This window comes from Panicum virgatum, chromosome 9K, assembly GCF_016808335.1.
Source record: "Panicum virgatum strain AP13 chromosome 9K, P.virgatum_v5, whole genome shotgun sequence".
NCBI lineage: Eukaryota > Viridiplantae > Streptophyta > Magnoliopsida > Poales > Poaceae > Panicum > Panicum virgatum.
Window position 1 is genome coordinate 49017754 of NC_053144.1, and position 23111 is coordinate 49040864.

At 46.0% G+C, this 23111-nt stretch overlaps 4 protein-coding genes across 4 annotated transcripts; 2 read left to right on the forward strand and 2 right to left on the reverse strand.

Annotated features, from left to right (window-relative positions):
• The first annotated feature begins 1249 nt into the window (after positions 1-1249).
• Positions 1250-5797, forward strand: LOC120651914 (shaggy-related protein kinase alpha-like). Its single transcript, XM_039929549.1, has 13 exons — positions 1250-1669; positions 2331-2588; positions 2675-2767; positions 3129-3188; positions 3301-3573; positions 3692-3766; positions 4027-4083; positions 4165-4305; positions 4555-4605; positions 4692-4787; positions 4870-4953; positions 5204-5306; positions 5389-5797. Exons 1-13 carry the CDS (start codon positions 1610-1612, stop codon positions 5448-5450), a joined length of 1413 nt encoding a protein of 470 aa, XP_039785483.1. The 5' UTR covers positions 1250-1609; the 3' UTR covers positions 5451-5797.
• A 1832-nt stretch (positions 5798-7629) lies between these two features.
• LOC120651915 (probable E3 ubiquitin-protein ligase XBOS33) lies at positions 7630-11596 on the forward strand. The gene is made up of 10 exons (XM_039929550.1): positions 7630-8001; positions 8076-8135; positions 8539-8610; positions 8727-8932; positions 9001-9161; positions 9247-9305; positions 9418-9464; positions 9584-9727; positions 10282-10373; positions 10694-11596. Exons 1-10 carry the CDS (start codon positions 7825-7827, stop codon positions 11227-11229), a joined length of 1554 nt encoding a protein of 517 aa, XP_039785484.1. The 5' UTR covers positions 7630-7824; the 3' UTR covers positions 11230-11596.
• LOC120651916 lies at positions 11544-15030 on the reverse strand. Its single transcript, XM_039929551.1, has 3 exons — positions 14413-15030; positions 12151-12630; positions 11544-12056 (listed from the first exon to the last, which is right to left on the reverse strand). The coding sequence occupies exons 1-3, from the start codon at positions 14794-14796 to the stop codon at positions 11757-11759; spliced, it is 1164 nt and encodes a 387-aa protein (XP_039785485.1). The 5' UTR covers positions 14797-15030; the 3' UTR covers positions 11544-11756.
• A 3579-nt stretch (positions 15031-18609) lies between these two features.
• On the reverse strand, positions 18610-20961 carry LOC120651917. The gene is made up of 2 exons (XM_039929552.1): positions 20364-20961; positions 18610-19648 (listed from the first exon to the last, which is right to left on the reverse strand). Exons 1-2 carry the CDS (start codon positions 20685-20687, stop codon positions 19043-19045), a joined length of 930 nt encoding a protein of 309 aa, XP_039785486.1. The 5' UTR covers positions 20688-20961; the 3' UTR covers positions 18610-19042.
• Positions 20962-23111: the final 2150 nt, after the last annotated feature.

Sequence of the window (23111 nt, forward strand, 5' to 3'; positions counted from 1 at the left end):
ACACAAAGAAGCAACGGCTGAGCAAGTGAGCATGGTTCAAATGGTAAACGCCACGAGTAAGTTGGCACTGGACACAAGATGAATAGTGCATCTCCGTTGAAGTATACGACTACTATAGCTATAAGCCGTGTTAGACCGCACAACAAAAAAAAATTATATATCCCACCAATTATCTTGACGCGATCTGAATCCTATCGGCAAGATAATAGAATGTTCAATATATTATCATATCTCGTCATGTTGCTATAGTATACAATGCTTTCGTATGAATTAAATCTACTACCAAAATATCAAAATGATTCAATACGTTACCATGATGTGGCTCTATTATTTTTCGTAGTGTGCTTAATTAGCATCGGCGCAATTAATAATGGCATACCATCATCAACTAAGTTTATATTTATTATTAATAATACTCAAACCAATGCGACAAGTTTAAGCTAACATTATATAAAAGTACTGTAATAAGTTGCAACGGTTGCAGCATCTCGGGTATTTTTTATAATGGGTTAACTTTACCATCGATAGCCTTAGAATAGACGATACATCTTGTAGCATACATTAAATGCATTACCTTTTGTGGATCAATGTTATACGAAAATGAAGGACACATTATTTAGCATCTTGCCATCATTCAATACTGAGATAGCTCTAACATTAACCTAGAGTAATGGCAATACTAGTATAATTCAAGCTATATAAAGCATAACAAGTTGGACGAATAAGGTTATACCCAAGCTAGTTGAGCACATGATCGTAAGCCGCAAAGGGTATTTTTGTTAGAAGGCAAAGCCATAGGTAAAAGTCCTTTGCTAAAAATATATGGAAAATAATTCTGCAAAATACAACACTAGGAAGCATTTGCTAAGGTCTGCGGAAGTGATGGATCATAGGGGTGCCGAGGAGTTTTTGGTATGTCATTTTCTCTCTCTCATGGATGTCTTATGTATGAGATGATTTACAACTAGCTAACTGCATGCTGTCTAGTTGATTTGAAACAAAGCATTGCTGTGGTTTTATATTTTCATTTTGATGCACTCACAAATGTGACCTAAGAAAAGTGGGTAATACTACACAAACAACCAACGACTGTTTGAATAAATGGAAGTGTGCGATACACAATCAATCCTAAAACTATTTGAAAATAAAGCCCGATACAATGATACCGAAGAAGGCCAGGGGGCCGAATACAAGATTTCCCAACTTTGCCGTTTTGGCGACCATCACCAACAACCGGAGGGGAGAGAGCGCCAGTCACAAAGCTAAAAAAAGCACCGAGAAATCTAGTGGTGCAGCGAGCGAACCTCCCCGTCCCCTCCCCTTCCTCCGCCTCCCAATCCCAATTTTTTTTTTCCACCGCAGGCCTCTCCCCCGGCTCCCCGCGACGACGACCCCGAAGCTTCGCGAAGCTTCCAGGGCCTTACCCCGCGGGCCGCCCCTCCCCAGATCGCCGCCTCCGGCAGCGGCGAGGCGGCATCGCGAGGGCGGAGGAGGAGGAGGAGGAGGAGGAGGAGCCGGGCGACGGGGACGGCGGAGGCGGGCCAAGGCGAGGCTAGGGTTTGGGGTCGGGGTCGGGCTGCGTCGGCCGGCGCCCCGGTGAGGGAGGAGGATGCATATGATGCGGCGGCTGAAGAGCATCGCCTCCGGCCGCTCGTCCGTCTCCGATCCGGTGAGAGCTTGACCTCCCGGCCCTCCCCCCACCGCGATTCGTGGCCTGGGAACCCGCATTGGGTGTTTAGTGATGCTGTGCGAATGTTTGGTTTCGTTCCTTTGGCATTCATCCAATCGTCCCTTGCAGCATCAACGTGGTTCGTTCCGTTCTTTTGCTTGTCGCGGCTGCCTCATCTTTGAAATGCCTTGCACTGCCGATTGCCTCATCTGGTGGCAAGGCTTTATTTTGCTTTGGTCGATTTGGCATTGGGCTCCTTGCGCTTTAAAGGCCATCTTGTTTGTTTCTGCTGAAGTATTTATTTCTCCAGTTGGTCTAATAGATGCGGTTTTGACTGTAATGTGTTAGCAATGTGAGCCCTCGTAGATCCATATAGAAAATGGATGGTGGCCTATTCATACTAATCGGATAAGGGCATGTTTTTTGTTCGTTGGCTCAAAAAAAATCATTCAATCAGAAATGTTTTATGGATTAACGAGGAAATGGTCCCCTTTCACCAAAAAAAGGACATGCGAAATGGGGGATTGTTAAATTGGAGGAGATTTTTCGTTTTTTCCCCTTTCATATAAATGCTAAAGAATTACAAAGAATTTCTGAGTTTCCCATTGGTTTTCTGCCATCTGCTAACGATTGCTTTGGAAATTTGCATTACTATTATTAGGGTGGTGACTCTGGCTCCAAAAGGCCAAAGTTTGAGCAGGATGGAGCAGGAGATATTGTTATCGAACCACACTTAAATGAGGACAAACCTCTGCGAATAGACCAAGAATCATCGTCATCATCCAATAGGGATGCTGAGGCAAGCACATCCACTAGCATGAAGCCTGTTAAAACTGAAGAACCAGGAACAGATCTTCTTCCAAAAGAAATGAATGATATGACGATCAGTGATGATAAAGCTGATGGCCACAATGATAAGGTTATTTCAATTTCATTGACCCAATAGCTTGTCAAGCTCATGCCATCTTTACTGTGGTACTCATGCCTTGTATTCTCTGACAATAGGAAATCGAAGGGGTTACTCTTGATGGAAATGGAACTGAGACAGGACAGATCATTGTGACAACAATAGGAGGTCATAATGGGAAGCCAAAGCAGGTGATGTATTAACTATTCGTCTATACCTTCTAACATTGAGTACCAATTATTTTGTTCCTTTATCTAAAAGGAGCGCTGAATATCAGTGAAATACATCACATTGAAAATTCCTGCAGGCTATGTAAACAGGGCCACATAATTTTTTTCCGACCTCCTGTGTGTAGGACATTGCACTAGCACTATACTACTTTTGTGTATTGTAATTGGACATACTTTATGTGATGGCTGCAAACTCTGCTTTGAGAAAATATGCCTCTGAATGTATTGTCCTACTATTCTTTTTTATTTGTTTTAGAACATCATTTTTTTCAAACTCGAACTTTGAATCATTGACTTGACGCTGTTTCAAATGGTCTTACAGAAGGTCTCATACATGGCAGAACGGGTTGTTGGTACTGGTTCATTTGGTGTAGTTTTCCAGGTATGTCATTTGCCATCATTTGGCCTCATGGAATACTTAGTTACTTTCTATACATAAGTACATAAGTTCACAATGCTGGTGGCAAAGTCATTGAACACATCTTGTATAACAGGCAAAATGCTTGGAAACTGGTGAGACGGTGGCAATAAAAAAGGTGTTACAAGATAAGCGGTACAAGAATAGAGAGCTCCAAACTATGCAGTTACTTGACCACCCTAATATAGTTCAGCTGAAGCATCACTTCTTTTCAACAACTCAAAGGGGAGAAGTTTACCTCAACCTTGTGCTTGAATTTGTATCTGAGACAGTTTATCGTGTTGCCAAATACTACAATCGGATGAACCAGCGAGTGCCCATAATATATGTTAAGTTATATGCATATCAGGTTTGTGAAGATGTTCTTTTCACCTAATCAGATATCTCTCCCAACAGATTAGGTTCATTTGTTGTTAATTGTTATGGAATGAATACTAAGGAATGATCTGTTATTCCATCATGTGCAGATGTGCCGTGCGCTTGCTTACATTCATCGTGTTGTTGGTGTTTGTCATCGTGATATTAAACCTCAAAATCTACTGGTAAATTCCTTGATACACCTTTTCTTATGGCAGTCTGAGTGGTTGTCGTGTTGCAAGTACTCCGCCATTCCGTTTTTTGACCATTAGGATGTCATCTTGCTTTTAATGCCTGTGAATACCCACATGATAATGTAAGGGCATATTTGCAGGTTTTCTCATGGAAAATGTGTCTGGTTACATCTTTGGAGTATTTTTCTTTCCGTTCTGTTCTATGCAAACTACTGAACATGTTTCTTATTGCAACTTGGTTAACCTTCCAGGTCAATCCTCATACACATCAACTTAAGATTTGTGATTTTGGGAGTGCTAAGAAATTGGTAAGCTCCTCTCTTTTAGTGTCTTAATGAATCATGCTGAATATCTTCATGTATTTATTAAAGTAAAGAACTCCATTTCAGGTCCCTGGTGAGCCTAACATATCATACATTTGCTCACGGTATTATAGGGCTCCTGAACTAATATTTGGAGCTATGGAGTATACTACTGCAATTGATATCTGGTCCGTTGGCTGTGTGGTAGCTGAGCTTATGATTGGTCAGGTATAGGATCTCAATTATACAAATTCACTTTTCTTCCAGTTAATTATGCCACCCACCTTCTGAGAAGGAAATGATTTTTATTTACAACTGTAGAATCTTTTGGTCTCATTTTTTCTTGTTAATAAACTAGAAAAATACAGTTTTCGTCTTTGTGGACACTAAGGATGCCAATCAGCTTACTGTTAATCGAGATACTCTTTCTTGAATCTGCTGACAATTTTTTATGCCTGTTTTGTACCCCAATGGCAGCCTTTGTTTCCTGGTGAAAGTGGTGTTGATCAACTGGTGGAGATAATAAAGGTTTGTATCTGCTATCAGATTATGTCACGAAATCTGCTGACATTACTATGTAGCTGAATGTTCTATTTTTCGGGTTCTTATTAAAGATTTTGGGTACTCCAACAAGAGAGGAAATCAGGTGCATGAACCCTAATTACTCTGAGTTCAAGTTCCCTCAGATAAAGGCCCATCCCTGGCACAAGGTTAGTGGATCTCTTGTCTCTATGGTATCACATTTCAGCTGTTGTCAGTTTACCAGCTTACCTAAGTTTGTTTTTCATGAAGCTTTTTGGTAAGCGCATGCCACCTGAAGCTGTTGACCTCGTGTCAAGGTTACTTCAGTACTCACCAAACCTGCGCTGCACGGCTGTAAGAACTAATTTGAGATCTCAACTGTACCATTTAGTATAGTCAAATTAATTTAGTTGTATGTGATACAAAGCTTTCTGTTTCCCTTCAGCTAAACTAGTTATTTCTTCTATATGCCTATTGTTATCTGAAACACTAGTATTTTTGCACTATCACATTCATATTATTACAAACATGAGTCAATGACCCTTCCATTTTTGGAAAAAGGACTTCTGAAATTCAGGTACATTCTGATTAAACATATTTTCAGGTTGATGCTTGTGCCCATCCTTTCTTTGATGAGCTGCGAGACCCCAAAGTTTGCTTGCCAAATGGGCGGCCCCTGCCACCATTGTTCGACTTCACAGCAGCTGGTAAGATTTCACTGCATTTAATATTAGTCATGTTTCATTGCACCCTTCTCGCTAACCACTACATTGGAACTGTGGGATGCAGAACTTGAAGGGCTCCCAATTGAGCTTGTCCATCGTATCATTCCTGAGCACATGAGGAAGTGAAGAGGTGGGCCAGCTGGAAATCCTTGTTTCCTTGTTAGTTCTTCTGAGATGCGCAGGGCATGCTATGGATCGGTTTGGAGTAGTGGTATAGCTAGCCAACGCCTTGCTAGATGTAAAGAGGGCTGAAAGTTCCTCAAATCGGGCGCGCCAGTGAGCCTAGAGGCAAACCTAATGTTTGCTTGCTGCCCATGGCGGAATTGGCTCGTATCATTGGCATTTCATCTTGTGTCCCCAGATGTGTATCGATAACTTAGGCTGTTGTATTACCGGGTTCATGCTGAACAAGAGAATTCATAGTGCTTGCTTCCCTAGCTGGGAATCCCAGAATGTCGGTTTTGATTACTGCACGCCACTCTTTCCATGCCACCGATGTCTTGGCGATAACATCTTTTATGCTCGCAATCGCGACAAGTGGATGGTTCCACGCAAGATGACAAGATCATACAAGTGTACCAGCTCCATGATCCCATCTGTATCCGTTTCTTCCGTTTCCTGAAGGGTCTCTGGACCTTCCAAGCCACATGATTGATACCTTTGACCTGAACTGCTAGTTGCCGTCGCCGACAGTTGCGTTTACGGCCACCAATGCAGCATAAAGACGCGCTGCATCGCTCCAGGTGCAGCGTGACCAGATCTGGTATCGACGAGCTGACATCCTTTTAAAACTGCTGCATAGTCTACTCGCATGTGCCTTGTTTATGTGCTACTATGACCGTATTTTTTTTCCCGATCTAGTGACGCAAAGAAGAAAAAAGAGAAATGTTTGTTTGCCCAATTAACTTTCTGGTCACCGTCTCACAAGGATCCGGAATCCAGGGACAAATCAGTAGCGGAACCAAACCTCACCAACAGCAGCCAAGAACACGTCTTCTTTGCAGGTGGTTCCCAGTTCCCACACAAGTTCAGTTAAAAATGTGGCAAGTTGACACCGCGCAAGCGCTAGATATTTCCTCCTCCTGCTAGATTATATGCCAATCTAACCGCATGTGTCAAATTTGCAGGCGCAGCGTGTTCTTCCACCGGACGTGCGCCCAGATCAAGGGCCTGAATTCCCGTCTCGCCAACTAACCCATTGAGACCACACGAGCTGCGAGCTGCGAGCTGCGTGCTGGAGAAGAGGAGTGGTGATGCGCTGTGCCGAACTCGCCTGAGAGACGCGGGCCAGCAGTGGGCGCGTACCTATTGGCGTGATGCAACGGGTTAAACAAAACACATGATGGGGCGCCTGCTCCCGGGCGATGACGACTTGTTTAGCGGGCACGCTGGCGCCACCTAGAAAATCGATTAGAATTTCGTGTCATCTTTTGGACACGAGCGCTCGTCAGGCAGCAGGTGCCGTCTACCGGTCCCCGTGACAAAACCATGGCCCGACCAAAAATTTTGTCACTCCTCCTGTACCCTTCTCGCTCGTCGGCGGCTGGCCCCTATTTCCGGCGGACGGCTGGCCCACCACCGTCCATATCAAAACCTGTGACCTGCAAAAACGCAAACACGCCACGCAGACCCCACTCGCCTACCTCACTGACCCCGTTCTGGAATTCTCCTTTCCCTTTACCCTTTTCATTCTCCTTTTCATATGTCGTAACTAGTCCAAGCATGCGAGTGCGTAGATCATAGACAGTTAAACATGATAAAATGGGCTGCGGGTGAACAGTTTTTTTTTTACAGATTTGACAGAGAATTAGCCGAGGATGGCATTGGCAGCATGCGAAGAAAGAAGTTCTGTTGAACTGAACTCATAATGAAAATTGAAAAGGACTTTTGCGGCTCATCTTTTCTACTGTATACTCCCAGATAAGAACCCACCCACTTCTTGTACCACCGAAAACAAAAAGGTGAAAGAAGAAGAAAAAAAACTGTGAGCGTTGGGGAACGTGAGTGCTATCATGCAAATCAACTTGTGTCAGCCACTAAGCACAATCGCAGCTCACATGATCACATCCAACGCATGCTTTACTCACTCCTCCTACTCCTACTTGAGTGAGCCAAGAAAAAGAAAAGAAAAGAAAGAGATGCGCTGTTGAATCCAAAATGAATAAAGAAACCCAAACCATGAGAATTAGTAAAAATGTGATAATTAGGAAGGATAAAAAGTTAATAAAGGCCTTCCATTTCCACTCCCTGACCCTGACCTGCTCCCCCTTCCTCCGGAGCTGCGAAATTTTGAGACCCCAGCCAGACGACGCGAAGACCACCCACGTCCCCACCCCACCAGCCCCCGCAATTCCCGCAGGTTGCAGAAGCGCCCCTCGCCGGCGGCGGCGGCGGCTCCGGCGAGCGGCCACGGGCGCGCGCGCGTCCCCGGAGGAGGCGGATTCCGCCCTCTGCCGGCGCGCCGAGTGGGTGCGGAGGGCCCGCCTCGCCGGCGCCGGCGATGGGCAACTCGCTGGGGTGCTCGGCCTCCGGCGAGCGGCTCGTGTCGGCGGCGCGCGACGGGGACGCCATCGAGGCGCGGATGCTGCTGGAGCTCAGCCCGGCGCTCGCGCGCTACTCCACCTTCGGCGGCCTCAACACCCCGCTCCACTTCGCCGCCGCCAAGGGCCACCTCGACGTGCGTGCGGATTCTTCCGTGTTCTGGGTGTTTCTCCTTCGATTTGGATCACGAATTGTGGGTTTCCCGTGCAGATTGTCACGATGCTGTTGGAGAAAGGTGCTGACGTTAACGCGCGCAACTACTGCGGCCAGGTAGATCTTTGTGCGCTCTCTGGGTTCAAAAGTTTTGATCCTTGTGCTTCTACTATCTTTGTTATTGCAAACCGACAGGCTGCTAAGATCTGCGTGTCCAAGTCATGAATTTGGCAACTCTTACGGCATGCAAATAGATATGGCATATAGTGATATGGAGATTCATTTTTTAGGGGCTTACTTATGTACTCTGCTCATATAGTGATATGGCATAAGAAGACTCGGCCCTTTGTATTATATATACTTGTCGCCTTATGCATCAGAGCTGAATCAAGATTGGATTAGATTTCGTGGTTCTGACACTCCTGCACGTGGCATATGTTTTTCTGTTCATTTCTTCAGTTTTTATCTGTATCGAATACTTTGTTGATTGGTTTCATTTGTTTGGATGGATGGATCAAAGACTGCATTGATGCACGCATGTCGGCATGGGCACTGGGAGGTGGTTCAGATGCTTCTTCTCTACAGATGCAATGTATGGCATTTTGTAATATAGCTTTTCTGTCTATTACTTTTCTGCTTTAGCGCAAGCTGGTTGCTGACTGTTCCTTTTTTTTTCTTTTTTTCTTTTTTTTCTTTTTGTTGTTTCAGGTTACCAGGGCAGATTACTTGAGTGGCCGAACGGCATTGCATTTTGCCGCACATGATGGATTTGTTCGGTGTGTAAGGCTTTTGCTTGCAGATTTTGTCCCTAGTGTGGCCTTGGAGGATATTGCCACTTCAGTAGTGGATGGTGATTGTCAGACAAATGGCGGGAGCAGTCCCAATTCTTCATTGGGGCAGAAGTTTAATGAACCGTATGTATTTACGATGAATCACAGTTACTGTTTGAAAGAACTAGCCATTAACATCATGCTTGTTTTAGTGCTCGTGTGAGGTACATAAACAAGCCTGCTGATGGTGGTGTAACAGCACTTCACATGGCGGCATTGAACGGTCACTTAGATTGCATGCAGTTGTTGATTGACTTGGGTGCTAATGTCTCAGCCGTCACATTCCCCTATGGCACTACTGCAAATTTGATAGGCAAGTGTTTGTTCTTAGCTCATGCAATAAGCAATGCTAAATTTCTTCATTGAAATGAGGTATTAACAATGCACTGGTGGAGCAGGAGCTGGCAGTACGCCATTGCATTATGCAGCCGGTGGGGGGAAGCTGGAGTGCTGTGAGGTAAGTCAATATCATAAACAAGCATCACCTTTTCAACAAGTAGTTTTTTTTCTTCAATTTAGCCGTCTCTTGAGGAATTTACTTGTTCTGATATTTGATGCTGTTTCTGCAGCTATTAATATCAAAGGGTGCTAGCAGGTTGACACTCAACTGTAATGGGTAAGCTTTCTTTTTTTTCCCTTTCGGGTAATTTTCAATGCTAGTAATCTTACCATTGTACCTATTAGTCAAACTCTTTTGAGTAATCTTAATTTGTTTTTACATTATCCTGTTTTTAGGTGGCTTCCCATGGATGTTGCTAGGATATTTGGACGGCGCTCTTTGGAGCCATTACTTTCTCCAAATTCACACTCGAGTGTCCCTGTATTTCAACCGTCCAGTTATCTTGCCTTGCCACTCATGAGCATACTTAACATAGCTAGGTTGGTGCTTAATAACACACAACTTGTTTTCTTCTGCTGGAAGTAAAGTATATCGACACTTCTTACTTTCATAGACAACACTGAGTGCTGGCTTTTGATATATGAACTATCGCTATGCTAGAAGGCTTTTGATATGTTAACGTATGCCCTTTGCTTTTTGGAAAGTAAAGGAGGATGCCATGAAAGCAGTTTCATTCTGTATATAGTGGAAACGATATTTGCAAACAATTGGGCCAGTTTAAATCTCTAGTAGAATTGCAATATTTCCTGAGATTGTTACTTCTACTAAGGCAACAGCTGAATTATGGTCTCGATTCGGTTGGATTGTTGGAAAGGAGTAGAATCTGCCTCTCTTTTGTCATCTATAGTCAGATCTCATACTCCAGTTTTTTATCATGTTTGTTTCCAGTAATCTGAAATTATTTATATTGGAGACTTGGAGTTAAACTGCTAGATTGAAACTGAGTTACTTGTGACTAAGAGTTATTCAAATGATTAGAAGTTAAAATGCATTGAACATTTGTTTATATATTTTATTTAATGTGCATTTGCAGAGAATTTGGGTTGCAGTATAGCTTACCCTCAGTGGATGATAGTGATCTCTGTTCAGTTTGTCTGGAAAGGTCTTGTTCTGTTGCTGCTGAAGGTGAGCCCGTTATCACATTAGATGCTTAAATTTTACTTAGAGAGGGTTCTTCAGTACTTCTCAGTTAACATGACACTATTACTGTGCATGAGATCCTACTAGTTGTGCTTCCGTGAAATGTTAAAGAACAGTAACATAAAGATATAGATGTAAGTTAAATACCAAAACACTGATGGCACTTGTATATGCGACCTTTGTTTGGTAAAGTGCTTTCTGGATAGGATTTTAGCTGATCACTTGGTAATGTACATCATGGTACAGTATGAATCAATGTGTAATGTATCATTCTGGTACGCTGACATTATTTTCTGTCTGTTCAGGTTGCAGTCATGAGTTCTGCATCAAATGTGCTCTCTACCTTTGCTCAACCAGCAACATCCGTGTTGAGTTCACAGGCCCACCTGGATCGATCCCATGCCCCCTCTGTCGGAATGGAATAATGTCATTCAATAAGTTGCCAAGCACACCAACAGAAGGGCTTAAATCAAGTTCATCCCTCACATTCTGTAACCCATGCATACTAAACACCCGATCTATGGACTCGCCAGCCACTGTCTCCAGAGCTGAAATCAGGCGTAACCGGGTGGCAGCTGTCTCTTCGGAGCTAGTCTGTCCAATCACTTGCAGCCCTTTCCCGTCGTCCGCCCTCCCAACCTGCAGGTGCAGCGATGATGATCCATGTGGTGCTACAGAAGCACAGGATTCCGAGGACCAATCTCCACGCCCCTCCCACAGTGCAAGTATGGAGCTGGACAAGAGGGGAGAGGATCTCGACCGGACCAGCTGCTCAGGCATGTTCTGGAGTCGAAGAAGCTGTCACAGGGAGCAGCAGTGTGATGCTGAGATCAACGCATGATTCTTTATTTCTGGTTGTGAATATATTTGGATTCGTAGCAGCTCAATGCGGGAGATGAGCACCAGCTATTTTTCCTCCCCAGCTGTGTTCTTTTCCTATTTGCAGCCAACATTTTCTTGATCGGTGAGATCCTGCAGCCTTTGCTGCCGTAGCGTGTGTACTGTACTGTAACAATTTTGTTACAAGTGGTCATGTCCCTGTGAATCTAGATAGCTTCAAAGTTTCTAGTCAGTCACTGTTCTTTGCAGCTGTATGTAAATTACAGAACTTGGATGAACTTATTTTTCTGATTCAGATGATGATAAATATCTATGTACACCCAGTCAAATACCCCTCATGATATATAAAAAGTCCCTTCTGCTCTTCAGTTTCTTTCTTTGTACATATACAGTAGAGGCTAAGCCTGTCCCTGAGCTCACAGGAAATGCTTTTCTTCAGCGTTTGCTTCTAGACTACAAGACTTGTACCTACAGCAGATCAGTCTTATACTAGTACAAGATGCGAAGGACGCTGCCGTCCTCGAGATGTTATGCCGGCGCCGGCGCCGCCAGGAGCGTGCTGACGATCCTGTCGCCGAGCCCCGGCACCGCCGACAAGAAGTGCCCCACGCCGGCGAGCTCGTGGTAGTTGACCCAGCCGAGCCGCCGGCATATGTGGCGCTGCAGCTGCACCGGCACGACGCCGTCCTCGTCGCCCTGGAACACGTGCACCGGGAACGGCGGCTCCTCGAGGTCCGTCGGCTCGAACTCCGGCCACCTCCCGAACATGACCGCCATGTCGCGGTAGAAGGACTCCTGGATCCCCTGCTGCGTCGCCTGCCTCGCCCTCTGCGTACACGCCGGGTGAAGAGGAAGAGCACATGACGTCACTGCAAATAAGCACGGCTAGCTACCTCCTGAAATGAAATGATCGCGAACGAACCTGGTGGAACATGCCGTTGGAGAGCGCCATGACGCGGTTCTTCTCGTCGAGCGCGTTGGGGAAGGTGCCGGAGCCGTCGACGACGGTGGAGGTGGGCAGCCACGGCTGGCTCATCCACCAGTGCAGCAGCCACGGCGCGTAGTAGGCGACGCGGAGCGACCACCGGTCGCCCGCCGGCTGCCTCCGGTAGAGCTGCCGGGCCAGCCCCCGCGGCAGGCCGCGCCAGCGGTAGTTGATCACCGGCGCCATCATGGCCACCCCGGCCAGCCGGTGCGGGATGTACCTGATGGCCGCCCACCCGGCGTGGCTGCCCAGGGAGGAGCAGACGAGGTGGAACCTGTCGCCGAGGCCCAGCGCGTCGGCGAGGTCCTCCACGTCCAGCGCCGCGCTCCGGACCGACCGCCGCGGGTCCGGGTCGCTCTCGCCGTACCCGGCGCGGTCAAACGCCACCATGTACACGCCCAGCTCCTCCAGCAGCTCCTGCACACGCACGTGTCAGCCTATCTAGGAATGAAAACGATCGGAAACGATCACATCACGTTCACTTTTATATTTTTTATCAAAAATAAAAACAATATGATATTATCTAAAACGAAAACGACATAGATATTACGGTAATTTTGAAAACAAAAATGTACAATCGAGAATACTTCGATAATGATCAGAATCTATCGAAACGATATTTTTAAAAACGATAAATATGTCAAACCATTCAGCAAAACTCTAACTATATGACTTGACAAATTTCGTGCATAAATACTGATGGTTAGATGTTAATCCAAGTATATATCCATCCAGCCATGACATGTATCTCATTTTATAGTACTAAAAATTTCGACAATAATCCCACCATCCAAGAAACTATTCATAGTCCTATGAATTCAGCTGGCTAGGTTGTGATTTAGGGTTAGGACAAAGAGTTATGACTCTCTAAAAGTATAGATATGACATTCTAAAAATAGTGGCTATTCGGTTCCTCGGTTCGGTTCCTCGGTTCGGTTCCTCGGTTTTTGAAGAAATACGGTTTCCAGAAAATAGGAACCGATTGGTTCTAAGAAATTTTAGAAACTGAGTATTTCAGCTCTCGGTTACTTCGGTTCGGTTTCGGTTCTAACCAATTTTTTTTACTGAAAACTAGTATAACAAGAAAAATATACATGTTAGATAGGAAATTTATAAAATATTTCCTCTATTTTAGAGAATAATAATTGGGAAGGGAATAATAACAATATAGTAAGAGAAATACAAAGCAATTGAAGTGTGATACATTACATATAAACTCAATATACTCTTACAAAATGCAAAATTTATGTAATTTGGTTCTTTCTGTCAATTAGGCTACCCGAGAGTAGGAATCCATTTTTTTGTTACTTTGGTTCCATACTTTTTGGAACCAAATAGGGAACCAATTTTTTTCGATTTCAGTTTTGGTTATTTCGATTTAGTTTTCAATTAATTATGCTCACCCTGAGATAGAAGGGTGTTGGCATTGTACATGAATATGATGTTTCTATCGGTAAAATACGGTAGACTACAAAAATATGATAGTTCTCGAAAACGATCGGACAATGCTCAAATTATTTTCATTTTCAGTTTCATATTATTTTATCATTTTCATTTTTGTTTATTTGACAATTATTTTCATTTTGATTTAGCCTTAAAAGTTGATAAAATCTTGAAAACGATTCTCGAAAATCGAAAAATACCATTTTCGTTTTCATCCCTAAGCCCATCGTTCCGCAGTTCGATCAGTTTCGCCATCACGTGCGCCGCTATTTCAACGCCGGCGTGAGGTGAACCCCTGGACATGATTGGCCGCCGTTCACACGGCGCGCTTCATGTAGGAAAACACAGCGGGAATTCTACGTGGGACTGTCGTTTTCAACGCGTGTTGTTTTTCTGAGACGCAAGTTTGGTGAGCGACCGCGACGCCGGCACGGCCGACGTTGCCGCCGTCAGCCGGCCGGGAAAATTCAAGTGCCGGCGGCATCGTCGTCGGTGATCGGTTGCCTTCCTCTTCCTTGGACGAAACGCAAGCGCGCGCACGGGGTTAGGTTGGTGGTGGAGTTGGGGCGACCCAACGGACTTGCTGCCGGTGCTCTATCGATCGGGGCAGTGGTTGCCACGGCCGGAAGCACACGCATGTGGCCGTGCACGGTGCCCCGAGTGCTGGTGCGTGAGCCATTCCTTTCCAAGAAATGGAAAAGGAAAAAGTTGGGAGGCATCAAGCGAGCGTGCGTGATGAGGTCAGCACCAACCAACCTGGGAGGCGCGGGGCGAGTCCATGCGGCCGCCGGAGAAGCCGTGCGAGTAGACCACCTTGAAGCGCGCCGTGTCCCGGCTCACCCCGGACTCGGCGTACGCCAGGTACCGCCCGTCCCGCATCCGCGCCCGCGGCGCCGTCACCGGCGGCCCCCCGGGCGTCCCGCACGGCGTCGGCGGCGGGGGGCGGACGGCGTTCGCGAGCCGCCACGCCGCCAGCGCCGCCGCCATGACCGCCACCAGCGCCGCCGGGGCGCCCCGGGTCCTCGACAGCCAGTCGATCGCGCACGCCACGCAGATGAGCCGGAGGACGCCGGCGCACGCGTGCATTGCCGCCGCGCTGGCCGTGCGCGTCTCGTCGCGCTTGCCTTCACCGGCGGCCATTGGAGCTGGCGCTGGAGCTCTCTGAATGGAAGAGTAGATTGGGTTGTGTGGTGGTGTTGTTGAGGCTACCAGTCTACTACTACAAGAAGAGGCTTTGCGAGGACGCAGGGTGGTTGTTCTTAAAACGTGTTAGGTCTTGGGCTAAGCTATATACTGCGAGCTGAGCAGTGGTGACGCACTGACGCATTGCCGGAATGCGGTGGTGGAAGGGCAACCCTTTCACTAACCTACCAACGTGTGTGAGAGAGAGTGCACGCATATATACGCTAAGTTATCGACCTCATTGGAGCGTACGTGCTTTCTTGGTCATGCCCAATTGCCAATAGGTTAGATCTCACCTACCACCTTTTTCACAGTGGTCTTCCCAATCTCACCTGAAAACGCTCTGAAAAAAAGAATTGGTTTCAGACACACGTTTGTTTTCATTATCACTAGATGCGTGTGGGTCATGTAATATTAGATATCATACATTTCTTTTAGTTCAGAAAGTCGGAAAGATTCAGTTTGCACGAGTTCTAGTCCTTCGTACTGATGATTAATGAAGACTCACTCTATGGTCATTTCTGAGATTCAACGTATGGCATCACAACCTATAGGTGCCATACCGGTGACTACGGTTTTTCCAGTAGTTGGTGAAGATTTCATAAACCTGGAGACTTGTTGAAAGATTGGGGGAAACACTATTTGCATGGGCATGACATAGGTGATGATGTTCTGCCAAAAGTTGCATCCACCGATTCTTTTTGTGAAGGGAGTTCTGCCACACCAAGCACCTTTTTAGCATAGCTTCTTCCTCTGGATTCAGTCACCTGTCATTGCCTCTTTTTTTTCTTCAGGAGTAGTCCTTCAAATTTTGTAGTTGGGGGGGGGGGGGGGGGGGGGGGGGTTGGTGATGAAGTATGAATGGAGAACTTCATCCCTTTGGCATCTCGTGCCAAAGTACCTTTCTGGAGTCTCCTCACCAACTCCAAATGCTGACCTGTTTGGGGAACCCTGTAGACTGGACCAATGAGAGGCAGCTAGCCTTTTGTGGGTCGGTAGTGATCTTGGTAGGTGAAGACTTGTTTCAGAAGTTGTGTGCAGCATTATCGTCAATGAAGATTGTTCCGTGGACGTGGTTTGTGGTACAAGTACAGTTGCACGCACCTGGCTTGCTTGCGTATTGGAATCATTCTTAAGACATGGTTGAAAGCTCCTAGTTTCATGCCAGTTTTCTTCTGATTTCACATCGACAAGTCTTCCCAACACTAAATACTCTGTTCGATTCTAATTTCTAAGGATACAGAGTCAGTTACGTTAATGGCGCACGTGTTGACATTTAGTACTGAAGAATGGCATGCTTTATCAGTTTACCAGTTATGATGTGGATTCCCTGAACTAATCCTTGACCATGTTTTTTGCATAGTCTTCGTTCGGCCATTGAACAGTATGTTGCCAATGATTTCGTCAATGAAAAGAATGAATCCTCCTCTGAAACTTAAGCCAGTTCGTGGCAAGTGTTGTTTGCATGAACTTAACTGACTTCTTTGGTGAAACATGCATCCACGATCTACTATTCCACTCTTTTCCATGTTGAAAAAATTCTTCACTTCCACTCTTTGTGAGTCACAAGGGCGCAAGTCGCACTGGGCTTGTAGTTGTAGGCCTTGTTTGTTTTAGCTTTAGCACGCTGAAGCTAAAACAAACAGGTGTTTTTTAAACCAAATTGTGATGTGGCCTTCCGGAGGGAGCCCCCAAGCATCAGCCGGCTGCTACAAGCTTGCCAGGAAGATTACCGGCTATGGGCTATGGCGATGCTGCTTCCCTACCACGCTAATGATCGTCGCCGATACCTGGGGCTCTCTGTTCCAAATGTAAATAGTCTTCAATGTTTCCAGATTTTTAAATTCTGTGCTCTTGGCATACAAATTGTACTCGGTGCACGCACCATCCATTACTGGCTATCGCTAGGATCAGTGGTAAATCAGTCAGATGAGGATACCTCCATTGTTGCCTAATTAAACAAATATAAAAGATAAAAAAAATATTAAAAGAAGCCACCATGTTCACTCAGAAGGTCTAGAAATTCTCACGTTAATATAAAAATAGAGAAAGATTTACACCATTGAATTTTATGAAGATCTAATGGTCCAAACTAATTAAGAGTCCATATAAAATATGGTTAATAAATAGCTATTGAGAATTAAAAATAAGAAAATTAGAATATCATGAAAGAGTCCATACCTAATACAATTAGCAAATAGATAAAGTTAGAATTAGAAAATAAGGAAATAGAATCGAGGGTCCATATCAAATATAGTTAATGAATAACTAATTTTAAAATAAAAAATTCAAGAAAAATCAGGACATGAACAAAGAATCCATGTCGAATTTGATTAGTGAGTAGATAGTTTTGTAATTAAAACAATAAGAAAATTAGGACTTAACCAAAAAGTTTATATAGAAGGCGGTTGTTATATAACTAAATTCAAAAAAAAAAATAAGTTACTATAGTGAATAACCAAATTTAAAACTAAAAGCATAAGGAAATTAGCTGTTGGACAAAGACTCCATATCAAATTTAAGGATAAAATTAAATTGAAGAATTAAAACTATAATTGTAATTAATTGTATAGAAATTAAGGATCAAATTAGGAAGGAAAATAGGCCAAATATAAATAGTAAGTAACCAAATTTGAGTTAAAAAGAAATACAAGTTCATGAAAAATTCATGCTTAATATGATTAATGAGTAGCTAAACTTAGACTTAAAATTAATAAAATTACTATTTAATTTTTATATAACTTTTGAACAAAAATTACTAAATAAAACTATATGTCATTTATATTAATAAAAAAATTAATTTAGAAATAAAATATTGCAGATGGAATGGACGATCGGAAGCTAAAAATTAGGAGAGAAGAACGATCGTGCATAAATGAATGATGATGTGATCTAGAATAAAGCAACTCAGATATTAAAGTTTGATATGCACATCACCCATGCAAGTTGCACGCGTTGAGACGGACCGCATACGATCGAGGATGTGTATTTTATGACTTCAGGGTGACAAGCAAAGATCCTTGGGAGGGAGGGAGGTGGAGATAGAGATCAAATAGGTGCTAGCTATAACAATAAATTTGTTGACTCGGACACACGGTTCATTCTGGGAAGAAGATATAGTGTAACTGACATATAATATAGAAACATGCGTACATAGTGCCGTAGTAAGCAGAGATCGAAGAACAAAGGAAAGGAAAGGAAAACAATTTTAATACTATAATAAGAACTAAAGAGATTTCCCCACTGCTCATTAGCGTTTCAATGTAAACTCAAATTTCCCCACTGCTCATTAGCGGTTCATTAGAGATTTTACAACAAGTTGATTAAACTAACATCTATGCATACATTAATTTTGAATTAAAAAATTACAAATACCGGAATAAAAAACTAGCCAACCGTGCTATTTGCACAAGCTACCTTGCTAGTTTACGCCAGAATCCACAAGCTCCATCATACTGTTTTAGAGCAACTCCAGCAATAGCCCTTAAACTAGACCCTCTAAATGTTAAATGTGGGCTGACTATATTTTGCAGGGGCTTCTAGAATTGTTTCCACTCCAACAATAGCCCTCAATTCCAATTTATAGTAGAGTTCTCCCTAGGTACCCCTAGAAATAGAGTGGAGGAGGGATTTTGGAGGCCTACCAAAATAGAGGGTCTGCTGGAGTCTTTTTTTTTCTTAGCCCTCTAAGCTTAGGATAGGATATGAGGCTGTTTAGAGGGTCTGCTGGAGTTGCTCTTATAGCTGTTAATATGTAGCTTTTAACAACCCACCGTGTACCGCTAACTCAATGGTTAACTCATATTACATCCTAAACAAAAGAATGTAGACACGGAGAATTAAAAAATTGAAATAGAATGGTAGAACATCACTTTCTGTCCCCAAATTTCAGGGGCTTCCTGGCAGCAAAATTTCCTTTTACAAAACAAAAAGAAATAAAGAACAAACTCTACATGCTGCCTCTCGTGTCTCCATGTATCATGACCATCTTTTCACTGTTCTGTACTTTGCATAACCCGCTAAGCTACTACCACGGCTTTGCGGTGGCTCACCCGAAAAGTGTCCGAAGCACGGTGTCCCCGAGGCCGGGGACGGCGGAGAGGAAGTGGCCGGTGCCGGGGAGCTCGTGGTAGCTGACCCAGCCGAGCTTCCCGGCGAGGTGGCGCTGCAGCTCGACCGGCACGAGGCCGTCCTCGTCGCCCTGCTACAGGTGCACGGGGCACGGCGGCGCCGGCAGGCTCATGGGATCGAACTCCCACTTGCCGAACATGACCGTCATGTCCCGGTAGTAGGACTCGTGGATCCCCTGCTGCGTCGCCACCTCCCGCTTCCGCCGGAGCGTGCCGTCGGCGGCGAGCGCGCGGCGGACCTCGGCGTCGCGCTTGTTGGGGAGGTGCGTGGTGTTGTCGACGACGGTGGAGGTGGGCAGCCACCGCTGGTCCATCCACCAGTGGAGGATCCCGGGGGCGTGGTGAGACACGCGCAGGGCCCACTGGTCGCCGCGCGCCTGCCGGGCGTACGCCGCCGCCGCCATGGCCGCCGGGAAGCCGGGCCACCAGTAGTTGACCACGGGCGCCAGCATCGCGGCGCCCGCCAGCCTGTGCGGGATGTACCTGAGCGCGCCCCACACGGCGTGGCAGCCGAGGGAGAAGCCGACGGCGTAGAACCTGTCGCCGAGGCCCAGCGCGTCGGCGAGCTCCTCCATGTCCAGCGCCGCGGAGCGCACGGAGCGAGCCGGGTTGGGGTCGCTCTCGCCGTAGCCGGCGCGGTCGAAGCCCACCATGTACACGCCCAGCTCCTCGGCCACTTCCTGATGAGCATCGATTGATGATCATGGCCGTTAGTGCCCCAGCACGGTGAAAAAATAGTAAAAAATGAAAAGAACAAAATAAGATCAAACATTGTCAGTAACGAGAATTGCTCGTGGTTCCGACCTGTTCTTGTTGGTGACGTTCTTTTGATAGCTCACCGCATTAACGAAATGAACGTTTATGTTTAGCGGACGTGATCATTGGAACATGTCAGCACATGCTGTCACCAGAGCGACATTTCATGGCCGTTGACGGAACAAACGATTCTACTACATGGGGACCGGTCTGGGTACCCTCCCTAATCTCGGCCGTTGATTTGTAATCAGGTGGCCGACTGAGTTGACAACTCGAAGCACAGCTGGGACAGCTTGTTCATGTGCGCTCCAATTTATGCGCGTTCAGAGGACAGCTACCACGCGTTTCATCTTTGGGAACATATTCCACTTTTATTAAAAAAAAAGATATGTTTTTCCCCCTTGAAAGCTGAAGAAGAAGATGATTGGGATGCCTAATTGCCCTGGATGCTGGAGCTGGGTGTTATAAATGCAGAGACGAACAGGGAGAGAAATGCAGAGGCGAACTTAACAGTGAACGATAATTGGAGACTGGAGCTGATGTTTGAAATGCAGAGACGAACAGGGCGACGCAATTCTCTGTCGCGTTGTAGGTAGAAGAAGAAGGAGGAGGAGGCCAGGCGCTGACTGACTGACTGACCTGTGAGGCGCGGAGGGTGTCGAGGCGGGACCCCGTGAAGCCGTGCGAGAAGACGACCCGGTAGCGCGCGGTCTCCCTGGGCACGCCGGACTCCTCGTAGGCCAGGTGGCGGCCGTCGCTGAGCCGCACCCGGCGCGCCGTCACGGGCGGGCCCCCGGGCGTCCCGCACACCCGCGGCGGCGGCGGCGGCGGCGGCGGCCGCAGCGCGGCCCGGCACAACCACTCGACCACCGTGCCCAGCGGGTCCACGACGGCGTCGTCGCCCTTGCCCCGCTTGCCGCCGCAGACCAGCGCCGGCGCCGGCGCCCACAGCCGCCGCTCCATGGCCTCTTCGATCAGGCGTCCTCCGTGGGCCGGCGGGCCTCGGGAGCGACGACGGCGTACGTGAGAATGGCGAGGATGGATGGTTGGCTGGCTGGCAGACAGGCGGCCGGCCGGAGGGAGAGGGCTCTCTCTCGAGAGGTGAGGGGAGGGGACGGGGAGCAGTAGGTGGGCGGCGAGCGAGCATCCCGCGCGCCGGTGTTATTTATCGGGGAGCTCTTGCCCATGTGGACGCGGTCGCGCGGCGTGCTCCTCCGCCTCTCGCCGCGCGGGCGACCTGGCTCTTGTTTATTCCCCCGGGCCGGGGGCGAGGCGACGCGGTTTGACGGGGCGTTTCGGCGCGCCCGCGAACGCGCGTCGGTGGCTGCCTCGCTCGCTGGCGGCCGGTGCCCCGTTTGATCGCCATCCGGTTAGAGCAACTCCAGCATGGTTTCTGTTTGAGTGATTAAATTTACATTTTAATTATTTTGTTTAAATTTCTATCTCCAACAAGATCTCTATTTAGGTGACTAAAATGAAAAGGTAATTAAATTTCTTCTCCCACCCCTCAATTTAATCACCCTCTACTTAGACTATAAAAAATAAGACATACCATTTTTTAGTCTATTTAGTTGGTGCTGTTGGAGTAGAGATAATATTTTAGATGACTAAACTTAAAAAGTAAGTGACTAAAATGAGTTTTAGTCACTCCACTGGAGTTGCTTGCTGGTTGTGTGTCCGCCGCCACCCACTCTGCGGCACGGACGCTACAATAAGGATTTTTTTTGAAAAAAAAATGCAAAAAAGCTGCAAGGGAACATTAAAATGTAATAATGCGTTCCCCGTTCTGTTTGGATACGTTATCTTTTGGAAGGAGCCTGTTTGGGCGTGATACATACATGCTGCCACTATTTTATTTTGCACCCTTGAAAAGATTAGCTTGCGGTTCATGAGCAAGTTGTTGTTCGTTTGGGCCAAGGCTCCACGGATCTCTCCCTCGTGGTCACGTGTTATTCTTCTTTTCATTTCATTTGGCCCTTGTTTATTGCTCCCCGGCCTGCTCGCTCCATTTCTCAGCGAGGGTGTGTTTAGATCTAGAAAAAAAATGGTAAAAAAAATCACATCGAATTCTATAGTATGTGCTAGTGCCTAGTGCCACGACAAAGGCTACCCCCCCCAAACTAGAAAGAATTCCACTTGTCCGGTAGCCTTCTTTTTCACGGGCTGTGTTTAGTTCCCTGAAAAGCACTGTAGCAATGGAAAAAATATTGTAGCATGTTTCGTTTGTTTGTGGTAGATATTGTCCTATCATGATCTAACTAGGTTTAAAAGATTCGTCTCGCAACGTACATCAAAACTATGCAATTAGTTTTTTTATTTACCTACATTTAGTACTCAATGCATGGATCATTTGCTACATTTAATATTTCGATGTGATGGAGACGTGGGGTTTTTGTAAGAACTGAACACAGAGCCATGGTTGCATGGACATTGCGTGCAGGCGATGCACTCGTCGCGTGCACTACTCACATAGTAGTACAGCTAGGTGACTCTTCTGGTCCATGCACGCGCACATCTCCAACAGCTGGACTCTTGATGCACGCAAGTTGGGAGCCAGCTGCTCGGGCTCGCCGGCTCAGCACAGCACCACCAGCAGGCAGCAGCAGCTGCGCGCGGCGGACAAGTAACCAGCCACTAACTAGTCGTACTTTTTTCACAGCAAATTAGCAATAGCCACATGCCTACGGCTCGCCAAACAGAGTGAGGCTGGGTTTGACTGCTGCCAGTATTGATTGGAATGTTCTGCCATTATTGATTGGAATGTTCTGCCCAGTATTAATTGGAATGTTGCGATGGTTGCATTGGTGAGGGCGCGAACGAGCCTGCTAGCTGGCTGGCTAGCAGCGCTCAAGTAGCGCCCCTAGCCGACCGGGGTTCGATCCCGGAACGATTTTCCGGCAGACAGTGCAGGAGTAAATCTCTCTCGTTGTGCTCGCCGCAAGGCATGATTTTTGGGGCATTAGTCAGAGTTTGGAGGGTTTTTCTGCGGTCGGAGAAATCGTGGTCGCTTCCTTATAATGAAATATGGTGGCACAAGGGCACTGACTGGCCTGTGAGGCGTGGAGGCTGTCGAGGCGGGACCCGTGTGCGAGAAGACAAATCGGGTCTTGTTTAGTTGCAAAATTCAAAATTTTAATCTATCACATTGAACGAGAATCTTAAATGCATAGAATATTTAATTTAGATGAAATAAACAATAATTGCATAGTTTGTTTATAAATGAATCTAATAAGCCTAATTAGGTCATGTTTAGACACTAAATTGCTACAGTAAATATGAGCTAATGATGAATTAATCAGGCTCATTAAATTCGTCTTGTAGTTTATAGACGAGTCCTTTAATTAATTTTGTAATTAGTTTATATTTAGTACTTTAAATATAAAAAAA